We start from the raw sequence: 26,358 nt of genomic DNA, 5'->3' as shown, positions 1-26,358 counted from the left end.
GGTCACCGTGAACTTCCGGTCCCAGCAGCCCCTGGTGGCGGAAGTCGTCACTGCGCAGCCCACGCTGTGCCTCCCGCGGAGGGCTCGCCATGGCGATGGGCAGCGGCAGCGTCCCGGAGTCGGAGCAGGAAGACACGGTTCTTTTCCGGCGTGGCACAGGCCAGGTGAGGTCACGCCCTGAGCTCCGACCCAGCTGGCCGCGGCCAGGACTCACTTGTTCGCTCTCGCCGGCTGAAGCTGGGGTGTTTCCACGCTTTCCCACTCCCCTCCCTGCGGACTCATCCGCAGTCTCCTTCCTCCTGCAGCAAGGGGCTCGAGGCCCGATCCCTTAGACCAGAGGCCTGGCGGAGGCTCGCCCTGACCACCCCTCTCACCCTGGACTTTTCCTGGGGGCAGGGCCAGAGAAGTCCATTGAAATGATCCAGACTCGTCGAGGTGTTAGCAGTGGGTGTAGACTGAAGCATTTGGGTTTTGGATTGTGTGTGTGTGTGTGTGTGTGTGTGTGTGTGTGTGTGTGTGTGTGTGTTGTACTGGGGGTGGAATCCAGGGGCCTTTCTACCTCCGGGCTATACTCCCAGAACTATTTTGTACTTTTATTTGGAAACAGGGCCTAAGTTGTTGAGAGCCTCACTAAGTAGCTGAGGCTGGCTTCAAACCTGCGCGATCCTCCTTTCTCAGTCTCCAAAGTGCTGTGATTGATTACAAGCGTGCGCCACCACGCCTGACTCTGGATATACTTTGTAATAAGAAGGTCCACGTTTTGCAGAGGGTTCGATAAAGGAAGTTTTAGAGAGAATAGCCTAGAGAATAAAAAACAGGGCAGGGGGTGTAGCTTGGAGATCGAATGCTCCTGGGTTCCCTCCCCACACCCGCCAAAAAATTAATAAATTAGTGAGGCTGGCCTCAAGCCTACAATCCTTCTATCTCAGCCTCACAAGTACTGGGACACCACACCTGCTTCATCCCCTTTTATTGTTGAGTAGTATCTCACTGCTTGTGTATGTCATATTTAGTCCATTAATTTTTTCCCCTAGCTTGATGCTGTAATTTGGTTCTGTGAATAGAATATTAGTGTATAATATTTTTAGGAACAAATGTTTTTATTTTCCTTGTGTACATACTTGGTCAAGGCATAGATTATTTTAAGTATCTAGGAAGTGACAAATTCCTCAAAGTGGATGAACTGTTTTGTATTCCATCCAGCAGTATATGAAACTTCCATTTGTTCCACATCCCTGCAAACATGTGGTATGGTCAGCCTTTTTATTTTTAGATGTAATAGTTGTGTATTGGCGTCTTGTGGTTGTAATTAGTATTTCCCTAATGACTTAATGATGTTGATCTTCGTTTTATGTGCTTATTTGCTGTCCATATATCTTCCTTGGTGAAAGATCAGTTCAAGTCATTTGCTGTTTTAATATTTATTTATTTATTGTTTTTTATTTATTTTTGCAGTACTGGGTACTGAACTAAGGAGTTTTCTACCTCTGAGCTACACCCCTAGCCCTGTTTTTTATTTTTATTTTGAAACAGAGTCTAAGTTGCAGAGGGCCTCATTAAGTAACTGAGGTTGGCAGTGAACCTGTCATCCTCCTGTCTCAGCCTTCCAAGTACTAGGATTACCATGTCCAACCATTTGCCATTTTTTATATTGGATTGTTTTCTCTTTGTTGAAGTTTAAGAGTTCTTCATATATTCTTGGTTATGTCTTGGACTGGGATGGCTTTGAACTGTCAAACATCTTGTGGGTGTGTGTGTGTTGTACTGGAGATCGAAGCCAGGGGCAAGGGGCATTCTACCTCTGAAATATACTTTCAGCCTTTTTTTTTTTTTAACAAGGTCTCTGTAAGTTGCTCAGTCTCAAAAGGTTGGTGAGGCTGGGTGTGTGTGTGTGTGTGTGTGTGTGTGTGTGTGTAACTGGGGGTGGAACCGGAGGCTTTTCTACCTCCGGGCTATACTTCTAGACCTATTTTATACTTTATTTGGAAACAGGATCTCACTAAGTTGCTGAGGCTGGCTTCAAACCTGTGCGATCCTCCTGTCTCAGCTTCCAAAGAGCTGGGATTACAAGCGTGCGCCACCACACCTGGCAACCTGGCAGTGAGACTGTTTTTATTTATTTATTTATTTATTTATTTATTTATTTATTTATTGTGGTACTAGGGGTGGAACCCAGGGGCTTTTCTACCTCCGGGATCTACTCCCAGACCTATTTTTTATATTTTATTTGGAGACAGGGTCTCACTAAGTTGCTAAGAGCCTCACTAAGTAGCTGAGGCTGGCTTCGAACCTGCACGATCCTCCTGTCTCAGCCTCCCAAGTGTGGGGATTACAAGTGTGCGCCACCATGCCCGGCAGTTAGGCTGTTTTTAAACCTGTGGTCTTGTTGGGCGTGGTGGCGCACAGGCGTGGTGGTGCACGCTTGTAATCCCAGCATTTGGGAGGCTGAGACCGGAGGATCGTGGTTCGCGGACAGTCTCAGCTACTTAGTGAGGTCCTCCGCAACTTAGTGAGACCCTGTTTCAAAATAAAAAATAAGCTAAATAAGGTGGGCGTGGTGGCGCATGCTTGTAATCCTCGCGCTTGGGAGGCGGAGACAGGAGGATCGCGCAGCTTCGAAGCCAGCCGCACTTGCAGTGCATGCTGGCTTAAGAGACCCTGTTTCCAAATAAAAAAAAAAAAAGTAAAAATAGGTCTGGGAGTGTAGCCCGGAGTTAGAAGAGCTTTCAGGAACCCCAGTACCACCAAAAAATAAAAAATAAAAATAAAATAAAATAAATAGGGTAGGGGATGTAGCTTGGAGGTCAAATACCCCTGGGTTCCATCCCCAGACCTGCAACAACAACAATAAAAACAACCTGTGATCTTCCTGTCTCAGCCTTTCAAGTATTGGGACTTACAGGCCTGTGCTACCATGCCTGGCTGAACATAACCTTTTTTGGGGGTAGTACTAAGGATTGAACTCAGGGGCATTCTGCCTCTTGAGTTTTACCCCCAGCCCTATTTTGTATTTTTATTTTGAAACAGGGTCTCCCACAGTTGATGAGAGTATTATTCCTTACTGAGGCTGTCCTGAGACCTCCTCTCTGAACCTCCCAAATACTATGATTAGAATTGTGCACCACCATGCTGGCCTGAACATACAATTTTTATGAAACCTATCTGAACATGAATAATTATTTTTATTTTTAAATTATTATTAGTGGTCCTGGGAGTGGAACCCAGGGGCCTCCACTTCTGGACTACACCTCCAACTTATTTTATATTTTTTTATTTTGAAACAGGGTCTCACTAAGTTGCTGAGAGCCTCTCTAAGTAGTAGCTGAGGCTGGCTTCGAACCTGTGCAATCCTCCTATCTCAGCCTCCCAAGTACTGGTATTACAAGCACGCGCCACCACGCCCAGCTATTAATAATTTTTGCAGTACTGAGGATTGAACCCAGGTGCATTCTACCTCTGAGCTACACCTCCATCCCTGTTTTTTATTTTGAAAGAGGGTCTTACTAAATTGATGAGTCTCACTACTTGCTGAGGATGTCCTTGAGCCTGTGATCCTCTTGTCTCAGCCTCCCAAGAACTGGGATTACAAACATGTGCTACCATGCCTGACTTGAAATTTTTTTTCCCCGTTACTGGGGAATTCTACCTCTGAGCTACACCCCCGGCCCTATTTTTTATTCTTTATTTTGAAACAGGGTCTCACTGAGTTGTAAAGGGCCTCACCAAGTAGCTGAGGCTGGCTGTGAATCTGAATCCTCCTCTCTCATCCTCCCAAATGCTGGGATTACAAGCATGTGCAGCCATGCCCAGCCTGATTTGATTAATTTTTTTATGCTTATGCTTTTCATTTTCAGAGTGATGATTCTGACATTTGGGATGATACAGCATTGATAAAGGCTTATGATAAAGCTGTGGCTTCCTTTAAGGTATGAAATGTTTGCTAACTCTTTTCCTTATTTCTTCATTTATTTGGAAAAAATAATAATTAGAGTGAAATGTTGAGTATGTATTATTTAGTATGAGTTAGTTAAGTCAGGTGAACCAGGCATAATGGTACATTCTTGTACTCCTAGTACTTAGGAGGTTGAGATAGAGGATCACAGACTGGAAGATAGGCTCAGCAAGTAGCGAGACTTTCATCTACCTAATAAGACCCTGTTTCCAAATAAAAATAAAATAGGTCTGGGGGCATAGCTTAGAGTTAGAATGCCCCTGGGTTCAATCCTCAGTAACACACACACACACACACACACACACTAAATCAGGTGATATTTTCCTTTTGAAGTTGGGAGCTTATCTACATGTCATCCCTTTTGAAGAGGCAGTTTTATTATTTATTTTCAGTCTTATTAATTATTTATTTTGGGTATTGAGGATTGAACCTAGGGAATTTTGTATACATTATTCTTATTAGTTATTATTATTTTCATTGTTATTTAGCAATAATATCTTATTATCCTTTTTTAATGTGTCACTCTGTAACATGTACATTTCTATTCCTGATTTCATAGCATGCTCTAAAGAATGGTGACATTTGTGAAACTGCAGAGAAGCCAAAGGGCACGCCTAGAAGAAAACCTGTTAAGAAGAATAAAAGCCAAAAGAAGAATACCACAACTTCCTTGAAACAGGTTATTTCAAAACATTGAGATTTAACAGATTTCTTCTCACTGTCCTTTATAAATAGTGCCAAGTATCTAACTTAAATGATTAGAAAAGTGGGTTTTTGTTTTGCTTTTGTGGTACCAGGGATCGAACCTAGGGGCATTCTATCTCCAAGCTACACCCCAACCCTATTTTTTAGTCTTTATTGTGAAACAGAGTCTCACTAAGTTGCAGAGAGCCTCACTAAGAAACTGAGGCTGAGCCGGGCGTGGTGGCGCACACTTGTAATCCCAGCATTCGGGAGGCTGAGACCGGAGGATCTCGGTTCGCGGACAGCCTCAGCTGCTTAGTGAGGCCTCTGCAGCTCAGTGAGACCCTGTTTCAAAATAAAGAATAAAAAATTTGGGCAAAGGGCAGAACTCAGAGGTAGAATGCCCCTGGGTTCACTCCCCAGACCCGGAAACATTTTATGTCCTGACCATACATGTCTTTTTTTGGTTTTTGGGTTTTTTTGGGTCTGGGGGTGGAACCCAGGGGCATTCAACCTCCAAGCTACACTCCCTGCCCTATTTTTCTTTATTTTGAAACCGGGTCTCACTTGAGTTGCAGAGGGCCTCACTAAGCAGCTGAGGCTGGCCGCGAACCACGATCCTCAGGTCTCAGCCTCCTAAATGCTGGGATTACAAGTGTGCGCCGCCATGCCTGGCTCGTACATATCAATTGGAAGAATATAAGAAATAGTAGGCCTCATGACAATGTATGATTACAGTGTCCCAATAAATAAAAAAATTAAGAAAAAGAAATATTAGGTAGGACTGAAAAATTCTAAGATCATGACAGTGTTTGCTTGATGGATAAGATGGTGGTAGGAAGATAATGTTAATTTGAGAAGAGTGAGGGCCTGGACTGAATCAGCAATGCTTTATTTTTTTGGAACCCAGGGCCATCTGTTTTTTGGAGTGAAGCTATGTGGGATTGAATCCAGGTGCATTCTATCTCTAAGCTATACCCACAGCCCTATATTTCATATTCTTTATTTTGAAATAGGGTCTTACTAAGTTGCAGGGAGGCTTAGTTAAGTAGTTGAGGCTGGCCACCAATCTGCAGTCCTCCTGTTCCCACCTCCCAAGTACTGTGATTGCAGGTCTGTATCACCATGCAAAACAGTGTTTTACTTCTAAAGCTGAGAAATAGATGTCTTTGTTTTTTGTTTTGTTTTGTGCATCTGGAGGTAGAATCCATGGGAGTTTGACCTCTGAGCTACATCCCCTGCCTAATTGTTTATTCTTTATTTTGAAACAGGTCTCACTAAGTTGTGGAGGGCCTCACTAAGCTGAGGCTGTGCTTGAACCACATCCTCCTGTCTCCGCCTCCTAAATGCTGGGATTACCTGCACCACCACGCCCAGCTGATGTCTTTGTTTTTGTCTTTAAAAATCTTAGCCAGGAGTTGTGGCACATGCTTATATCCCAGTATTTAGGAGACTAACACAGGAATATTGCAGGTTCGTGGCCAGCCTTAGCAACTTGTGAAGCCCTCTGCAACTTAGTGAGATCCTGTTTCAAAATAAAGAATAAAAAATAGAGCCGGGCATGGTGGTGCACGCTTGTAATCCCTGTGCTTCGTAGGGTGAGGAGGATCATGCAGGTTCGAAGCCAGCCTCAGCTACTTAGTGAGGCTTTCAGCAACTTAGTGAGACCCTATTTCCAAATAAAATATAAAGCCAGGCATGGTGGCACACACTTGTAATCCCCGCGCTTGGGAGGCTGAGACAGGAGGATCGCACGGGTTTGAAGCCAGCCTCAGCTACTTAGTGAGGCTTTCAGCTACTTAGTAAGGCTTTCAGCTACTTAGTGAAGCTTTCAGCAACTTAGTGAGACCCTGTTTCCAAATAAAATATAAAAAAGGTCTGGGAGTATAGCCCGGAGGTAGAAAGCCTTTGGGATTCACCCCCAGTACCACAAAGAAAAAACAACAACAACAAAAAAACAAAATATAAAATAGGTCTGGGACTATAGCTCAAGAGATAGAAAGCATATGGGTTCTACCCCTAAGTACCACACACACAAAAAAATAGGGCTGGGGGTGTAGCTCGGAGTTAGAATGCCCCTGAGTTCCATTTCCAGTACTGAAAAAATTTAAAAAAAAGAAACAACAAAAAAACCTAAAATTATTAATTCCAGGTAATCAAAAATTCTGGGTAGAGTAATTTAGTTAGTTGAAAAACAGTAGACTTGGAAGCTAAATATTTAGATACCTCCTTACTTGGCTTTAGATTCATGATTACCAACTAAGAAGAGAGTTAACATAGCTCTGTGACAGGCCAGGGTGTTGGACACTTTATTGATTGATTGATACTAGAGATTGAGCCCAGGGCCATTCTACCTCCAAGCTACACACCCAGCCCTTTTTTTTTTTTTTTTTTTTTTTTTTGGTGTATATGTGTGTGTGTGTGTGGTACTGGGGATGGAGCACAGGGGCATTCTTACCTCCGAGCTACACCCCAGCCCTATAGTTTATTCTTTATTTTGAAACAGAGTCTTGCTGAGTTGCAAAGGGCCTCACTAAGTAGCTGAGGCTGGCCTTGAACCACAATCCTGTCTCATTATCCCAAATGCCAGGATTTCAAGCATGTGCTACCATGCCTGGATCTCAGCCCTATTTTTTATTCTTTTTTTTTGCACGTGTCTGGGGATGGAACCTAGGAAACAGGGTCTCACTAAGTTGCTGAGAGCCTCACTAAGTAGCTGAGGCTGGCTTTGAACCTGCGTGATCCTCCTGTCTCAGCCTCCCAAGCACGGGGATTACAAGCGTGTGCCACCACGCCCGGCTCTATTCTTGATTTTGAAACAGGGTCTCACTAATATAGGAGGGCCTCACTAAGTAGCTGAGGCTGTCTACAAACTGCAAGCCTCCTGTGTCAGCCTCCCAAATGCTGGGATTACAAGTGTGTGCCACCATGCCTGGCATTATTCTTTATTTTGAAACAGGGTCTCACTAAGTTGTGGAGAGCCTCACTAAGTTGGCAGTGAACTTGTGATCCTCTTTTCTCAGCCTCCTACTGGGATTACAAGTGTGCACCATCGTACTTGGCTTATTGGACACTTTATATATTTTTCCTTCTTTTGTCACAGCAAAAAGGGAGGTAGATTATCTTACATCCACTTAACAGGGAGAGAAAAGAAGACGCAGTGTGATGAAGAATCTTGTCCATGATTATATAAATGTGAGAGTTTAAATTCAGATTTAGGGCCGGGCGTGGTGGCGCACGTCTGTAATCCCCGCGCTTGGGAGGCTGAGACAGGAGGATCGCACAGATTCAAAGCCAGCCTCAGCTTCTTAGTGAGGCTTTCAGCAACTTAGTGAGACCCTGTTTCCAAATAAAGTATAAAAAAGGTCTGGGAGTATAGCCCGGGGTAGAAAGCCTCTGAATTCTACCCCCAGTACCACCAAAAAACAAAAAAATTAAGATTTAGGTAGTGTTATATCATTTTGCCTTCCAAATTAGTGAATTGGATACTGCTTACTCTACCCTTGATACCCCTCCAAATATGATTATAGTTTGCTCTATTTTTTTCTTTTCTTGGTGGTTCTAGGGATGGAACCCAGAGGCCTTCTACCTCCAGGCTATACTCCCAGACCTATTTTATATTTTATTTGGAAACAGGGTCTCACTACATTGCTGAGAGCCTCACTAAGTAGCTGAGGCTGGCTTCGAACCTGAGATCCTCCTGTCTCAGCCACGCCCGACTCTCTTTAAAAGAAATAATGGGAGCCAGGCATGTTGGTGTAAGTTTGTAATCTCAGTAGTTGGGAGGCTGAAATAGGAGGATTGCAGCTTCGCAGCTAGCCTCAGCTACTTGAGGCCTTCCACAATTTAGCAAGACCTTGTTTCAAAAATAAAAAAATATAGCTGGGGGTGTGGCTCACGTAGAATCCCCTGGGTTTAATCCCCAGTACTTCAGAAAAAAAAAACAGAAAGAAAGAAAGAAAGAAAGAAATAATTTGTGTGTGTGTATATCTTTGATTTCTTTTGTAGTGGAAAGTTGGTGACAAATGTTCTGCTATTTGGTCAGAAGATGGCTGCGTTTACCCAGCTACCATCGCTTCTGTTGATTTTAAGAGAGAAACCTGTGTTGTGGTTTACACTGGATATGGAAATAGAGAGGAGCAAAATCTGTCTGATCTGCTTTCCCCAAACTGTGAAGTAGCTAATAATACACAACAGGATGCTCAGGAGGTAAGATACAAAAATTCCAGTTCTAACTACACCCAGTGTGGTGGTGTATGTCCCTCTAGTCTGAGCTACTCATGAGGTGGAGGTGGCAGTTACTTGAGTCCAGATTCAAATCTTACCTGCGCAACATAGAAGAATGCTTTTTTATTTTTTTTGGTACTGGTGACTGGTGATTAAATTAACTCACAGGCTTAGACTCTGAGCTATGTCCCCAGGGTCTCACTAGGTAGTTGAAACTAGCTTTGAACCTTTGATCCTCCTGTCTCATCTCCCAAGTACTAAGTTTACAGGTATCTGCCACTCTGCCCAAGCAAGACCATATCTCTTTCTTTTTTTTTTTTTTTCTCTCTCTCTTTTTTTTTTTTTTTTTTTTTTTTTGGTGATACTGGGGGCGGAACCCAGAGGCTTTCTACCTCCGGGCTATACTCCCAGACCTTTTTTATATTTTATTTGGTAACAGGGTCTCACTAAGTTGCTGAGAGCCTCACTAAGTAGCTGAGGCTGGCTTCGAACCTGTGCGATCCTCCTGTCTCAGCCTCCCAAGCACGGGGATTACAAGCGTGCGCCACCACGCCTGGCGACCTTATTTCTTTCTTTTCTTTTTTTTTTTAATTTTTGGTCATACTGGAGATTGAACCCAGGTGCACTCTACCTCCAAGCTACATCTCCCGCCCTATTTTAGTTTTTTATTTTGAAACAGGGGCTAAGCTGCAGAGGGTCTTGCCAAGTTGCTGAGGCTATCTTTGAACCTGTGATTCTCGTGTGTGTGTGTGTGTGTGTGTGTGTGTGTGTGTGTGTGTGTGTTTTGTGGCCCTGAGGGTGGAACCCAGGGGCTTTCTACCTCTGGGCTGTACTCCCAGACCCGTTTTATACTTTATTTGGAAACAGGGTCTCACTAAGTTGCTAAGAGCTTCACTAAGTACCTGAGGCTGGCTTCAAACCTACACAATCCTCCTATCTCAGCCTCCCAAATGCTGGGATTACAAGCGTGCGTCACTATGTCCAGCCTATCTTAATTTTTAAGTATTGGGATTGATTACACATGTGTGCTACCATGCCCAGGTATGACCCATCTTAGGGGAAAAAATTAAATTCCCAAGAGAGAGAAATTGAATAGTATATACCAAGTTGTCCGTTTGATCTTTTGAGGCATTACAGTTTTATTGTTTTTGTTTTTTGTTTTTTGTTTTGCCGGTCAGAGGATGGAACCCAGGGGCATTCTACCTTTGAGCTACACCCCCTGCCCTATTTTTTATTCTTTATTTTGAAACAGGGTCTCACTCAGTTGCAGAGGAGAGGGCCTCACTGAATAGTTGAGGCTGTCCGCAAAATGCGATCCTTTGGTCTCAGCCTCCTAAATACTGGGATTACAAGCATGTGCAACCACTCCCGGCCAGGCATTACAGTTTTTATAGTTTCTCTTTATTTATTTTTTTTTCATGATATTGGGGATTGAACCCAGGGGTATTCTACCTCCCAGCTACATCTCCACCCCTATTTTATTTTTATTTTGAAACAGGGTCTCGCTAGGTTGATGAGAGTCTCACTGCTTGCTGAGGCTTGCCTCAAACCTGTGATCCTCCTGTCTTAACCTCCCAAGTATTAGGATGACAGGCATGTGCCACCACACCCAGGTTCATTCATTTTTTTGAGACATGATCTCAGTCTGTTCCCCAGGCTGGTTTTAAACTCCCAACTCAAGTGATCTTCCCACTGCAGCCTCACTAGCTGGGACCACAGGTGGGTGCCACTGTAGCTAGTATTTAATTTTTCTTAATGATATCTTTATAACAAAAACATGTATGTGCTTTCTTTTTGAAGAATGAAAATGAAAGTCAAGTTTCAACAGATGAAAGTGAGAATTCCAAATCTCCTGGAAATAAACCAAATAACATCAGGTCAAAAGCTACTCCATGGAACTCTTTTCTCCCTCCACCACCTCCAATGCCAGGGTCAGGATTTGGACCAGGAAAGGTAAATCTCTTATCCAGAAAAGGTTTCCAGAAAGTAACTAATGTTGGGGCATTTAACCCCTCCAGTAGGTGGTTTGTTGCTTTTCCTTGAAACTTTTATAACTTTCTCAGTATGCTGTGAAAATTCTTTGAACAGGAAATAAGAAACTGATACAAGATGGCTTGTGCTGAGAGTAACTGAACTCCTTCTGTAGGATAATTGGCATTAGAGTAATAGTTTAACCGACTTACCATGTTAGAAAGTAAAATAATACTCTGTCATGAGTTAGAGGAGGTGCTGGAGTCCCCATGTCACCCATATGAGATATGTAGGAAAAAGAGCACAGGTTTGTTTTTTTGTTGTTGGGTTTTTTTTTGTGTGTGTGTGTGGTACTGGGGATGGAACCCAGGGGCATTCAACCTCCGAGCTACACCCTCAGCCCTTATTTTTATTCTTTATTTTGAAACAGGGTCTCACTGAGTCGCAAAGGGCCTCACTAAGTAGTTGAGGCTGTCCACAAACCGCAGTCCTCCTGTCTCAGCCTCCCAAATGCTGAGATGTTATTTTATTATGTTATTTTATTTTATTATTTTTTATTTTTATTTATGTTTTCATCATCATTATTATTATTATTATTATTATTATTATTATTATTATTATTATTATGCAGTACTGGAGATAGAACTCAGACATTCTAGCTCCGAGCTACGCCCCCAGTCCTATTTTTTATTCTTTATTTTGAAAAAGGGTTTCACTGAGTTGCAAAGGGCCTCACTACATAGCTGAGGCTGTTTTTAAACTAAGATCCTCTATCTCAACCTCCCAAATGTTGGGATTACAAGCATGCACCACCATGCCCAGCACAAATCATTTTATTTTATTTATTTATTTTTAATTTTATTATTCTTTTTCTTTTTTAGTGGTACTGGGGATGGAACCCAGGGGCATTCTACCTTGGAGCTATACCCCCAGCCCTATTTTTCATTTTTTATTTTGAAACAGTTTTACTGAGTTGCAAGGGGCCTCACTAAGTAGTAGCTGAGTCTGTCCTCGAACAGTGATCCTCCTGTCTCAGCCTCCCAAATGCTGGGATTCCAAGCATGCGCCACCACGCCTGGCTTATTTAATTAAATTAATTAATTAATTGTTCTTGTGTGTGTTGGTCTGGATGAAACCCAGGGCATTCAACCTCTGACCTTTATTTTTAAACAGGGTCTCACTAAGTTACAGAGGGCCTCACTAAGTAGCTGAGGCTGTCTGCAAACTGTGATCCTCCGGGCTCAGCTTCCCAAATGCTGGGATTACAAGCGTGCGCCACCACGCCTGGCTTCACAAATCATTTTAAATGAAAAAGATTTTTGTTATAGGCTAGAATATATCATGGAACCTAAGGGTATGTCCCTGTCTAGAGTGTGTGTGTGTGTGTGTGTGTGTGTGTGTGTGTGTGTGTGTGTGTAATTTTCATTTCTTCCTTGCAGAGTATGGGATTCAGATAATGTTTAGCAGTCAGGTGTGGCTTATTAAAGCCTCTTTCTTTTGCAGCATTGGGGATTGAACCCAGGGGCATCTTACCTCTGAGCTGCAATTTTATTTCTGTTTTGAAATTTTTAATATGAAACAGGGTCTCACTAGGCTAATGAAAGTCTCAGTATTTGCTAAAGCCGTTCTTGAACCTAAAATCCTTCCGTCTCAGCTTCCCAAGTATTGGGGTTACAAGCTTGAGCCACCATACCAAGGCCTGTGATAGCTTTTTTATATTTTCAATTGAGGGATTCTAAAATATATAAAATAGTAAAGCTAAAATATCAAAGCCTTTTGCTATATATGTTATGCTTCCTTGGTCTTGGGATTGATTTTTGGTAGGTGAGAGGTTTGCTAGTTTTCATACTGTACACTCTAAGTTAGCATATATGACTGACAGGGTTTCCATAAAAAGATTGTACAATATAATTCATAAAAGTGGGAGGATGATATAATTTGTTGAGTGAAATACCTTGCTGTAGACACCGTCTCTGATTTATTAGCTATTTACAAGTCTTCCTTACTTTTATTTTTACTTCCTAAATGTTTCCATAGAAAGGAAATGGGAATTTTTGTACCGCAGTTATGACAGGCTGTGTTGAGAAGGCAAGTAGAGGACGGGAGCCGTCAGAGGCTTGTGCCCTTTTTTCACCCAAGCCTTACATAATAGAGCCTTGCTGCTAGGGCTTAGAGTCATCTTGTTTTGCTGAAATTGCTGTGCAGAGCCTTAGGCTTCCCATTTTGTTAGCATCAGCTGGGCCGGTAGGAATGGACTGGGGCCTCCGTAGGAATGGACTGGGGCCCGTCTCACACTGATGATACATCAAATGTTGGCTTGCTGTGTGAACGATTTCCTGTTGATGAGTTGTTTTGATTTTTAAATAAATGCAAATTTGTAGGGAAAGCTTCTTTATCCCAGAAAACAAAATAAAATCATATTATTTAATATTGTTTCTGGAATTTTAAAGTAAATAATGATGGTACTATCTTCTTTTTTTTTTTTTTTTTTTTTGTGTGTGTGTGTGTGTGTGGTACTTGGGGTGAAACCCAGGGCCATTCTACCTCTGAGTTACCCCACCCCAGCCCTATTTTTTATTTTTATTTATTTATTTTTTTATTTTGGTGGATCTGGGGGTATAGAACACAGGGGCTTTTCTACCTCCAGGCTATACTCCCATACCTATTTTATTTTATTTATTTTTTGTGTGTGTGTGGTACTAGGGATGGAACCCAGGGGCCTTCTGTCTCCGGGGTACACTCCCAGACCTATTTTATATTTTATTTGGAAACAGGGTCTCTTAAGCTGGCTGACTTTGAACCTGCATGATCCTCTTTCAGCCTCCCAAGCGCTTGTAATCCAAGCATGGGGATTACAAGCATGCAACACCACGCCCGGCTCTGTTTTATACTTTATTTGGAAACAGGGTCTCACTAAGTTGCTGAGAGCCTCACTAAGTAGCTGAGGCTGGCTTTAAAGCTGTGCCATCCTCCTGTCTCAGCCTCCCAAGCGCTGAGATTACAATTGTACGCCACAACACCTGGTTTTTTTGTTTGTTTGTGTTTATTTTTTGCGGGTCTGGAGATGGAACTCAGAGGCATTTGACCTCCAAACTACACACCCTGCCTAATTTTTTATTCTTTATTTTGAAACAGGGTCTCACTGAGTTGCGGAGAGCCTCACTAAGTAGCTGAGGCTGTCCGCAAACCCCGATCCTCTGGTCTCAGCCTCCCAAATGCTGGGATTACAAGCATGCGCCACAACGCCTGGCTTTGGTTTATTCTTTATTTTGAATCAGGGTTTCACTGAGTTGCAAAGGGCCTCACTAAGTGGTGGAAGCTGTCCACGAACCACGATCCTCCTTTCTCCCAAATTCTGGGATTACAAGTATGAACCACCATGCCTGGCTCAAAATTTATTATTTCTGAACATGACACTAGACTTTTTTTTTTTTTTTGGTGGTACTAGGGGTGGAACCCAGAGGCTTTCTACCTCCGGGCTATACTCCCAGACCTATTTTATACTTTATTTGGAGACAGGGTCTCACTAAGTTGCTGAGAGCCTCACTAAGTAGCTGAGGCTGGCTTCGAACCTGCGCAATCCTCCTGTCTCAGCCTCCCAAGCGTGGGGATTACAAGTGTGCGCCACCACGCCCGGCTCCCTGCCCTAATTTAATTCTTTATTTTGAAACAGGTCTCTCTTAAGTTATGGAGGGCCTCACTAAAAAGCTGAGGCTGTCAGTGAACCGCAATCCTGATCCTCGGGTCTCAACAATAGATTTCTTTAACAGACTCAGCGTCAAAATAACATTCCATCAGCTGGGTGTGGTAGCACACACTTGTAATCCCAGAATTTGGGAGGCTGAGACTGGAGGATTCGGTTCACAGCCAGTCTCAGCTATGAAGTGAGGCCCTTTACAACTCAGTGAAACCCTGCTTCAAAATAAAGAATAAAAGATGGGGCTGGGGATGTAGTTCGGAGGTAGAATGTACCTGGGTTCTATCCCCAGTACTAAAAAAAAAAAAACATTTCCTCTAAGTTGAAATAGAATTGACTCCAATGGTTTGAATCAGTACCTTCAGAAACATTTTCTAAGGTGGGTTGTGGTGGCTCACTCTTATAATCCCAGCATTTGAGATGAGAGGATCACAGTTCGAGGACAGCCTCAGCTACTATTTAGTGAGGCCCTTTGCAGGGTCTCAGTGAGACCCTGTTTCAAAATAAGGAATAAGAGCCGGGCGTGGTGGTGCACGCTTGTAATCCCCGCGCTTGGGAGGCAGAGACAGGAGGATCGCGCAGGTTCGAAGCCAGCCATGCGCGCTGGCTTAGGAGACTCTGTTTCCAAATAAAAATGTAAAAATAGGTCTGGGAGTGTAGCCCAGAGGTAGAAGGGCTTCCAGGAACCCCAGTACCACAAAAAAAAAAAAAAAAAAAAAAAGAATAAGCCAGGCGTGGTGGTGCACTCTTGTAATCCCATTGCTTGGAAGGCTGAGGCAGGAGGATCGCACAGGTTTGAAACCAGCCTCAGCTACTTATTGAGACTCTCAGCAACTTAGTGAGACCCTGTTTCCAAATAAAGTATAAAAAATAGGTCTGGAGGTAGAAAAAGTCCCTGGGTTTCACCCTCATAAACACACACACACACACACACACACACACACACACACACACCCCGAATTAAAAATAGGGCTTGGAGTGTAGCTCAAAGGTAGAATCCCCCTGGGCCCCCTGGGTTTCATCCCCAGTGCTGGGGGGGGGGGGCCTTTTCCATCCATTTGACATTTGTTGGGGACAGGGAGAAGAGGGTGTGTGTGTGTGTGTGTGTGTGTGTGTGTGTGTGTGTGTAAGTGCTCATGGTTTCCTTCAGTATCAGGCCTGAGTTAAGAATTAACATTCCTAGCTGGGCATGGTGGCGCACGCTTGTAATCCCAGCATTCCAGAGGCTGAGACTGGAGGATCACAGTTCACGGACAGCCTCAGCTATTTAGTGAGGCCCTCTGTAAGTTAGTGAGACCCTGTTTCAAAATAAAGAATAAAAAATAGGGCAGAGGGTGTAGCTCAGAGGTCAAATGCCTCTGGGTTCCATCCCCAGACCCGCAAAAAAAAAAAAAAGAACATTTCTGCCAGGCATGGTGGCGCACTCTTATAATCCCAGCATTGAGGTTGAGACCGGAGGATCACTGTTCTTGGACAGCCTTAGGCCCTTTGCAACTCAGTGAGACCCTGTTTCAAAAAATAAAACAACTAAAAAATAGGGCTGAGGGTGTAGCTCAGAGGTAGTATGTCCCTGGGTTCCATCCGCAGTATAGCTAAATAAATAAATAAATAAAAAGAATTAACATTCCTGGTTTTGTGTGTGAAGAAGGGTGTATAAAGGAATATGAAACAGTAGCCCTTGTTGGTTTTAAATTATAGACTAATGTTAATTTTTCTTAGAACTGGATTTTTTTCTTCAAAATCAAAGCTTTTTTTCTCTTTGGAGTTTATGAAGTATTGCTAGCTGAAGCCATTTTGACCTGGTGAGAGTAATTTCAGACTGATAAAAGATGTGCCTTTTAAGGAATAATAAAACACATTTTACATGCAAAAAAAAAAAAAAATGAGAGGAAGGACATGAGAAGATTCTAGAGGTTGTCATTTGACCTGAATCAATTTTACTTTAGGATTTGGTACATGAAATTCTGTTGAGTCTTTCTGTTTTGTTTTTTGTGGCACTGGGAATTAATCCCAGGGACGTTCTACCTCCAGGCTATACCCCCAGCCTTATTTTTTTTGAAACAAGGTCTTGCTGGTTTTGTGCAAGTGTCACTACTTGCTGAGGCTGTCCTTGAACCTGCAATTCTCTTGTGTTAGCCTCTCAAGTACTGGGATTACTAATAATCATGTACCACGTGCCCAGCTCCACTGAATCTTTTTTTATTTTGTTTATATATTTTTCTTCTTTTCATTGATCTTAGTAAACTAATTTTCCTTTTAAATATTCTTTATAGCAAGGTCTAAAATTCAGTGGCCCGCCACCACCTCCACCGCCCCATTTGCTATCATGTTGGCTGCCTCCATTTCCTTCCGGACCACCAGTAAGTACATAACAATTCAGATTATGCTTTGCTTTTGTGTATAGTTTTAGCAGAATATAAGCCGGGCGTGGTGGCGCACGCTTGTGATCCCAGCATTTGGGAGGCTGAGACTGGAGGATCGCGGTTCATGGACAGCCTCAGCTACTTAGTGAGGCCCTCTGCAACTCAGTGAGACCTGGTTTCAAAATAAAGAATAAAAAATAGGGCAGGGGCTGTAGCTCGGAGGTTGAATGCCCCTGGGTTCCATCCTCAGACCCGCAAAAAAAAAAAAAAAAGTCATTTTAGACCATCCCAGGTCAAAATTCTAATGGGTAAAAATTTGAACTAAATCTTAGTTTTTATATTTTGGATGCTTTTCTGTGTACCAATACACAGTGCTCTTAGAGCCCTAACTCCGAGCTATATATCCCTCTGATTTTCCTTGCAGAAATTGGTGTCTGTTCTATAGGGATATAGCTTGTGTTACAAAGGACTTAATTAGGATTGGGGGTGTAGTTCTGTGTTAGAGCTCTTACCCAGAATGCATGAGGCCCTAGATTCCATCCACAGCACCACATACAAAAAAAGAAAGAAAGGACTGGGCATGGTGTTACACATTTGTAATCCTAGTACTTGGGAGGCTGAGACAAAAGGATCACAGATTTGAGGTCAGCCTCAGCACTTTTCTTTTTTTTTTTTTCCCCATGAGTTTTTATTAGTTAAGTCATGATCCAGGGGCTACCATGTAAACAGGTCCCCCTTTACCAGTCTGGGAGGACAGAGGACAGAGGAGAGGCGGGGTAGAGCCAGTTCAGATCTTCCCATAAAATTGCCCTCCTCTCACTAGTTGTGAGAGTTTGATCCATTATTAATCTCACATCCCTCCAGGAAAGATCAAAGGTCTGATTAAGTTTCTGAAACTTCCCAATATATTTTATCTGGACCACCTGAAAATTCTCCTAGATCAGCCTTAATTTGTCTCATATCTTGAAGGCAAAAAGGGGACCTGTACCCGAATAGTTCCTCCAAGTTTATTCCCAGCAGGTACAGCTTGGAGGGGGTAAAGGATGCCTGTGCGCGCCCTGAGCATCCAGTACGACGGGGTACAGGCCTTCTCTGATGTAGGGACCCTGAGTAAGGTGCTGAAGGAACATTGGGTATATTTTTCTCCTTTTCTGGAGTTTCTGGGGGTATTACTGGCGTTTGAGTTGTTCCAACCAGTGTATTTACACGCTGTTAATCTTCCCTTAAAGCCAGAAATAGTCGTACATGAGGCAGTTCAGCCCATTTAGCCTTTCGCCCACAAAAGGCATCTAAGATGGTATCATAATTTGTACGTTCCTCGGGGGAGGGGGGCAGCTTCTACCATCTCCCACCTGATAGAGGCCAGGCACGGCTGGAGAAGGCCAAACGCTTCTTCTTCAGTGTCTGGGGATAAGGATCCCCAGTTGTTCCGTACGCAATCTATTTGGGGTGCTGGTGAGCTTTGGAGATGGGCGATTTCCCATCGGAAAGAAAGGGGAAAAAATAACGCGTCCCATAATTTCTCCCACCATCGCAACCTTCCCAGAGCGTCCTCTGGGCTCACATATCGTTTCATGCATGGCCATAAATGAGTATGCCTGGGCCTACCAGACTCATCCTTGCTATACCGGCGAGGCTGGAACTGGCATCCGTCGCCACCATTAGACGCCCAGGACTAATGGCAGGATGTCAGCAAGCTGTGCCCAGCACCCTGATAACTGTCAGCACATGCCGCTATGCATGTACCCCTAGTGCCTGTCTGTGGGCCCTAAATCCCCAAGAAAAGTTTTAGCTGAATAAGCCTGGTTCTGCCCTAGCTGAATAAACCCGGAACCTTTGTTAGATGAGGAGAGGGCTCTGGAGGGAATCCTGGCGAGAGTCTGCTACATTTTGCATCCTCAGCTTCAAGCTTTGTTCCTTCTAAAGTAAGCCCGATGTTAGAGCACATTTTAAGTTACAGATCTTTCCCTTTGTCTGTTTCTTTGGAGAGGGATTTCTGATGTTATCTGTGAGCTACATTTCCTTCCAAAACTACAAGGCATCTTCCCTAGGATCGAGTAAAGGCACAACTAGTTAATCTCCGCTCAGATGGAATATTACTGAAATTTTGAGCGGACAGAAAAACACTAGGAAACCGAGAGATTCACGCAGTTACTCACCCTTCCGTAGATGATGTCTCGGTGGGACCTCCAAAATGAAACGGGGGTTTCTTGAGAGAAAACCTGGCGAGTTCTTGTCTACAGTGAGCGAAGAATGACACCCGCAGACCTCAGGAAGGGGAGTAAAAGGTTTATTGGAAGCAGCAGGGAATGGGGGGAGAGTGGCTGAACACCCCCAAAGGGGCTGGAACTCTGGGTCCAGCAGCTGCCTTCAGGACAATACTTGAGAGTAGCCCAAGCCGAATTGCCTTCAGGTACAGGCTGCTTTCTTCCAGCGTCCATGCAATCTGCCAGAAGGGAATAGAGAAAAGTGGCCGAACACCCCAAAGGGGTGGTCGGAACTCCGGGGTCCAGTAGCTGCCTTCAGGGTCACTACCTGAGTGTCGCCTGAGCCAAGTGCCCGTCAGTTGCAAACTACTTTCTCCCAGAGTCCACGCGATCTGTCAGAAAAGAGGTGCAGGTCACCCCTAGGGGCCTGGTCAGCCATGATGTCCAGCAGAGGCCTTCAGGTCACTACTCGAGAGTCGCCCGAGCCACGTGCCCTCAGATGCACTCTGCCTTCTCTCAGAGCCAACACGACCTGCGAGAGAGAGAACAGCTCCCCAAAAGGGGAGGGGATCCCGAGCGGGAAAGTCCCCCCAGCCTCAGCACTTTAATGAGATCCTGTTTCTTTTTTATTTATTTTTTTGTGTAGTACTGGCGATTGAGCCCAGGTATATTTTGCCTCCTAGCTACAGCCCCAGCCCTGTTTTTTATTCTTTATTTTGAAATAGGGTCTCATTAAGTTGCAGAGGCCGGGCGTGGTGGCGCACACTTGTAATCCCAGTGACCGGAGGATTGCTGTTTGTGAACAGCCTCAGCTACTTAGCAAGGCCCTTCGCAACTCAGTGAGATCCTGTTTTAAAAATAAAAAGACTAATATAGGGTTGGGGGTGCAGCTCAGAAGTAGAATGCCCCTGGGTTCCATCCCCAGTACTAGAGAGAAAAAAAGTTGCAGAGGGCCTCACCATGCCCAGCTTTCTTTCTTTTTTTTCCTTTTCTTTCTTTCTTTCTTTCTTTCTTTCTTTCTTTCTTTCTTTCTTTCTTTTTTTTTTTTTTTTCCAATACTGGGGGTGGAACCCAGGGGCATTTGAGCTATACCCCCAGCCTTATTATTATTTTGAAGCAAGGTCTCACTGAGTTGCAGAGGGCCTCACTAGGTAGCTGAGGCAGCCTGTGAACTGCTATCCTCCTTTCTCAGCCTCCCAGTTGCTGGGATTACAAGCATCCGCCACCACTCCTGGCTGCCCTTCCTGTTTTTTATTTTTATTTTGAAACAGGGTCTAACTAGGTTGATGAGAGTCTCATTATTTGCTAAGTCTGTCCTTGAACCTGCAATCCTCCTATTTCAACCCCCCAAGTACTGGGATTACAAGTATGTGTCACCAAACCCAGTTGAGATCCTTTTCAAATAAAAAAAAGTGCTGGAAATGTATCTCGGACCTAAAATGCCCCTGAATTCAATTCCCAGTACTGAGAAACAGAGACAGACAAGACAGACACTGACTTAATCATACTGTATAGAAGGGATTAATGTTTTATTCTTCCAGATATACTTGGATGTTAGCTTCTGACCATGAAAACTGGGTGTTTGTTTCTGTGTTTTTGTACTGGGAATTGAATCCAGGGGCTTTCTACGCTGAGCTACACCCCCAAGGCCTATTTTTTTGTTTGTTTTTGGTATTTATTTATTTATTTATTTTTGCGTGTCTGGGGATGGAACCCAGAGGCATTTAACCTCCAAGCTACATCCCCTGCCCTATATTTTTATTCTTTATTTTGAAACAGGGTCTCACTAAGTTGTGGAGGGCCTCACTAAGTAGCTAAGGCTGTCTGTGAACTGCGATCCTCCAGTTTCAGCCTCCCAAATGCTGGGATTGCAAGTGTGCGCCACCATGACGGACGCCTGTTGCTAAATTTTTGAGACTGGCTTTGAACCTATGATCTTCCCACCTAGGCCTCCCAAGTAGTAAATTGGATTTGTAATGGTGATTTTTAGGTATTAACAAAGATACAAACTACTTTCTGCTAAATTTTGTTGGAGTAGAAGTAGGGCAAATGTTCTAGCCAAGACTTTTACTTAAAGTGGCTATTGAAGTAGGCACTGGTTGCATATAGGTGCATGTGTGTGGACTTCCATGCATTTTGAGGAAAAACAAAGTATTGTATTTATGCCTGGTCTTTTAGTCATACCGTCATACTTGAACAGAACAATAGTCTAATCATATTTAAATGTCTTTATTTTGAAACAAGGTCTCACTGAGTTGCAAAGGGCCTCACCAAGTAGCTGAGGCTGTCCGTGAGCCGCCATTCTCAGCCTCCCAAATGCTGGGATTACAAGCGTCCGGCATTTTTTCTCCCCCCTTTGGTGCTGGGGATGGAACCCAGGGGGAGTCTACCTCTGAGTAACACCCCCAGAACTATTTTTAATTCTTTATTTTGAAACAGGGTCTCACTGAGTTGCAAAGGGCCTCAATAAGTAGTAGCTGAGGCTGCCTGCGAACTGTGATCCTCCTGTCTCAGCCTCCCAAATTCTAGGATTACAAGCTTGTACCACCATGCCCAGCTTACTGTTGGTTTCTTTCTTTTTATTTTTTCCCCCCTTGGGGATGGATGCCAGGGGCATTCTACTCCAAGCTTCTCCCCCAGTCCTATTTTTTAGTCTTTTTATTTTAAAAAATGTTGTTTTATTTTTGTGAGTCTCAGGATGGAATCCAGGGGCATTGACCTATACCCCTTGCCCTATTTTTTATTCTTTATTTTGAAACAGGGTCTTACTAAGTTGCGGAGGACCTCACAAAGTAGCTGAGGCTGTCCGCGAACCACAATCCTCCTGTCTCCTGAATGCTGGGATTACAAGTGTGTGCCACCAGGCCCGGCCTTACTGTTGATACTTAATGAATTTAATTAATCTTGATCTTTTGTCGTTACTGGTTAGCGTTCTCCTAATGTTAACTTAGAAAAAAATTAAATGGGAGATGTCATGAGATGTAGGGAAATAAATGGTAGGGTGTATTCATTCGAGTCACCACTCCATGCCAGTCTGGTATGGAGCTGTATCTATCCTCTGTATTTCTATCTTTCTAATAAACTTCTTTAAATCTTCAAAAAACTAAAAAAATAAACAAATGGTATTTAGCATTCTCTCTGTAAAATGTATCTCCCGAATTTTTTTTTTTTTTTTTTTTTTTTTTTTTTGTGGTACTGGGGTTCCTGGAAGCTCTTCTACCTCCGGGCTACTCTCCCAGACCTATTTTATATTTTTGAAATAGGGTCTCTTAAACCAGCGTGGCTGGCTACGAACCTGCGCAATCCTCCTGTCTCCGCCTCCCAAGTGCGGGGATTACAAGCCTGCGCCACCACGCCCGGCTTTCGACTTCACATTTTTGTTTGCTGGATTTAAAATGTATCAGTGCTGGGCATATAGTGGCACATGCCTGTAATCCCAGTATTTGAGAGGTAGGAACAGGAGGATCACAGATTCAGCAACTCAAGGAGGCTCTCAGCAAGTTACTGTTTCCAAATAAAAAATATGTCAGGGTGGTGGTGCATGCTTATAATTCCAGCATTTAGGAAGCTGAGACAGGAGGATCACAGTTCGTAGACAGCCTCAGCTACTTAGGCCCTTTGCAACTCAGTGAGATCCTGTTTAAAAAATAAAGGATAAGATGGGCGTAGTGGTGCATACTTGTAATCCCAGCACTTGGGAAGCTGATTTAGGAGGATCGCACAGGTTCAAAGTCAGCCTCAGCTACTTAGTGAGGCTCTCAGCAACTTAGTGAGACCCTGTTTCCAAATAAATTATGAAATAGGGCTGGGGGTATAGCCCAGAGGTAGAAAGCCCCTAGGTTCCTCCCCCCCAGTACCAAAAAAAAAAGTTTTAAAATAGGGCTGGGGGTATAGCTTGGAGGTAGAATGCCCCTGGGTTCCATCCCCAGTACCTCAAAAAATAAAATAATGAATAATTATAATAATTCTGGGAATATGGCTCAGAGGTAGAACGCCCCTGGCTTCCATCCCCAGTACCAAAAAAATAAAAAAAGATAAAACGTATCTGTTTGCATTTCTAGGTAATTCCCCCACCACCTCCCATATGTCCAGATTCTCTGGATGATGCTGATGCTTTGGGGAGCATGTTGATCTCCTGGTACATGAGTGGCTATCATACTGGCTATTACATGGTACGTAACAGCTGAGCAGTTTTCTTGTTAATTTCCATGTACTTAAATGATATTTCCTTCTGTGAGTAAAATATGGCTTGTTGCATAGATCCTAAGAGCTGAAAACTACCTTAAAGTTTAAAAAATGCAGCTGTTAGTTTAAGGCTAAAGTTACTCTAGCATTGCAACCCCTGTTGAGTGTAACTGTAGATCATTTAAAAAAAATCTTTCATGATTCAGATGTGGTGAAATGATGGCACATGCTTGTAATCCCAGTACTTGGAAGGATGAGACAGGAGAATTGCAGGTTCGCTGCCAGCCTCAGCTATTTAGTGAGGTCTTCCACAACTTAGTTAGACCTTGTTTCAAAATGAAGAATAAAAAAGTAAGGCTGTGGGGTGTGGCCTGGTGACAAAATGCACATAGGTTCAAAAAAAAAAAAAAAAAAGAACAATAATTCAAACTCTGAACTACACCCCTAGCCTCCTTCCCCCCTTTTTTGTTTAATTTTTTGTTTTGAAATAGGGTCTTGCTTGGGTGCTGAGAGTCTTGCTAAATTGTTGAGGCTGGTCTCTAACCTGTGATTCCCTTGTCTCAACTTTTTTTTTTTTTTTTTTTTTTGGTGGTACTGGAAGTGGAACCCAGAAGTTTTCTACCTCCAGGCTATACTCCCACACCTATTTTTCTATATTTTATTTGGAAACAGGGTCTCACTAAGTTGCTGAGAGCCTCACTAAGTAGCTGAGGCTGGCTTTGAACCTGTGCGATCCTCCTGTCTCCGCCTCCCAAACGTGGAGATCACAATTGTGGGCCACCACACCTGGCTTGTCTCAACTTTAAGTACTGGGATTATAGATTTGTAATCCTGTAAGCCACTGAGAAGCCTGCTGGCTATCCCCAGCCGTGTGTGTGTGTGTGTGTGTGTGTGTGTGTGTGTGTGTGTGTGTGTGTGCGCGCGCGCGCGCGGCACTTACTGGTGATGGAACCTAGGGTCTTTCTACCTCCAGGCTACAGTCCCCAGACCGATTTTATATTTTGTGAACGGGGTCTCACTAAGTTGCTGAGAGCCCCAGTAAGTAGCTGAGGCTGGCTTTGAAACTGTGCAATCCTCCTGTCTCAATCTCCCAAGTATTGAGATTACGCTTACGCCACCATGCCCGGCCCCCCCAACCCTTTTTATTTTTTAAGTAGTCTCATTAAGCTAGACGTTTCCAAATTAGGAAGAAAAAATCAGGCTGGGGGTGTAGTTCGGAGGTATAATGCCCCTGGGTTCAATCCCTGGCGCAAAAAAAAAAAAAAGAAAAAAAAGAAATGGTCTTGTTAAAATCCTGGGAGTCTTGCTTAGGTTGCTGAGGCTAACCTAGAACTTGTGATCCTATCTCTCAACCTTCTTTGACTTTATTTTGCTTTTCCATACAGGGTTTCAGACAAAATCAAAAAGAAGGGAGGTCTTCACATTTCAATTAAGGAGTAAGTCTACCAATATTATAAAGATGATTCCTACTTTTGTATAACTTTTTTATTTGTGGAGAACATATATTTTTGAACATTAAAGAAATCCAAATGTTAAAAAGTTGAAATGTTAATGTAAAACCATATTAAAGACATTTTTGGGGCAAAAGTATTAGATAAAAGTTGATCTATATGCCCACTTGAATTATCTTGGTGTCAGAAGTGTTATCTCATTAAATATTTGCTTGGCTGCTCGTGTGAAACAAACATACCTTTACCCAAAAAAGAGAATCCTTAGCCAATGTGGTGGTGCATGCTTGTAATCCCAGTACTTGGGGGGCTGAGACAGTAGGATCACAGGTTAGAAGACGACCTCACCAAGTAGTGAGACCATTTTGAAAATAAAAATAGGGGAGGCTGAGACAGGAGGATCACAGGTTTGCAGCTAGCCTCGGCAACTTATTGAGACCCTATTTCAAAATAATAAAAATTGGGCTGGGGGTGTAGCTCAGAAGTAGAATGCCCCTGAGTTTAATCTCTAGTACCTCACACACAAAAAAATCCTTAGTATATGATGACACTCTGCATGACTAGCAGTCAGACAACCAGAAAGCTTTTTGATTTGTGCTGCAGTATAAAGTATTACTGCCGGGCGTGGTGGCAACACACTTGTAATCCCAGCATTTGGGAGGCTGAGACCGGAGGATCGCGGTTCTCAGACAGCCTCAGCTACTACTTAGTGAGGCCCTTTGCAACTCAGTGAGACCCTGTTTCCAAATAAGAAGAAAAAATAGGGCTGGAGGTGTAGCTCAGAGGTAGAATGCCCCTGGGTTCTCTCCCCAGTACTAGGGGAAAAAAAAAAAAGTATTACCTATGAAACCTTTTTGCCATAAAGTTAAACAGGTCTGCTGTGATGGCACATGCTTGTAATTTCAATACTTTGTAGGCTGAGATAAGAGGATCACAGGTTCAAAAGAGAACTGGCTTCATTTCTTCAAAATATCAGTGTCAAAAAAGAAAATAGGCCAGGTGTGGTGGCACACACTTGTAATCCTCGCACTTGGGAGGCGGAGACAGGAGGATCACACAGGTTCGAAGCCAGCCTCGCTGGCTTAAGAGACCCTGTTTCCAAATAAAAAAAAATATTAAAAAAAAAATAGGTCTGGTAGTGTAGCCCCGAGGTAAAAGGGCTTCGAGGAACACCCGTACCACCAAAAAGAAAAAAGAAAATAGGCTAGGTGTGGTGGCACACACTTGTAATCCCCGCGCTAGGGAGGCTGAGACAGGAGCATCGCACAGGTTCAAAACTAGCCTCAGCTACTGAGTGAGGCTCTCAGCAACTTAGTGAGACCCTGTTTCCAAATAAAGTATAAAATAGGTCTGGGAGTATAGCCCAGAGGTAGAAAAGCCCCTGCGTTCCACCCCAGTACTACAAAAAAGAAGAAAAAAGAAGAAAACAGGAAGGGGGTGGGTGGGTTAATATTCCAGATTAAAAGTTAGTTAGGAGATATAATAGACTAATGTTGAATTAAACCCAGAGTCTGTGGTACGTGCTCTACCACTGAGCGATACCTCCAGTCCTCAGTGAGGATCCTTTATTGTACTCTGGTTTGAAAAGCCATCTGTAAAGCTTTGAGGTATGGGAACATTGAAC

General features: G+C 43.4%; 1 protein-coding gene across 2 annotated transcripts; it reads left to right on the top strand.

The window, feature by feature from the left end:
* On the top strand, window positions 1-24,719 carry LOC308261167 (survival motor neuron protein; the record flags this gene model as incomplete). Of its 2 annotated transcripts, none has more annotated exons than XM_080692898.1 (8): window positions 1-164; window positions 3,855-3,926; window positions 4,512-4,631; window positions 8,645-8,845; window positions 10,664-10,816; window positions 16,805-16,891; window positions 23,163-23,273; window positions 24,672-24,719. In XM_080692898.1, the coding sequence occupies 8 exons, from the start codon at window positions 90-92 to the stop codon at window positions 24,717-24,719; spliced, it is 867 nt and encodes a 288-aa protein (XP_080549024.1). The 2 variants fall into 2 exon arrangements, with proteins under 2 accessions (XP_080549024.1, XP_080549023.1); XM_080692897.1 differs by having other exon boundaries at window positions 90-164; window positions 10,670-10,816.
* Between the last annotated feature and the right edge of the window lie 1,639 nt (window positions 24,720-26,358).

Source organism: Muscardinus avellanarius (assembly GCF_963383645.1).
Source record: "Muscardinus avellanarius genome assembly, chromosome: 1".
Taxonomy (NCBI): Eukaryota; Metazoa; Chordata; class Mammalia; order Rodentia; family Gliridae; genus Muscardinus; species Muscardinus avellanarius.
The sequence above is the reverse complement of the archived record's forward strand: the minus strand, read 5'-3'. Positions and strand labels throughout refer to the sequence as shown.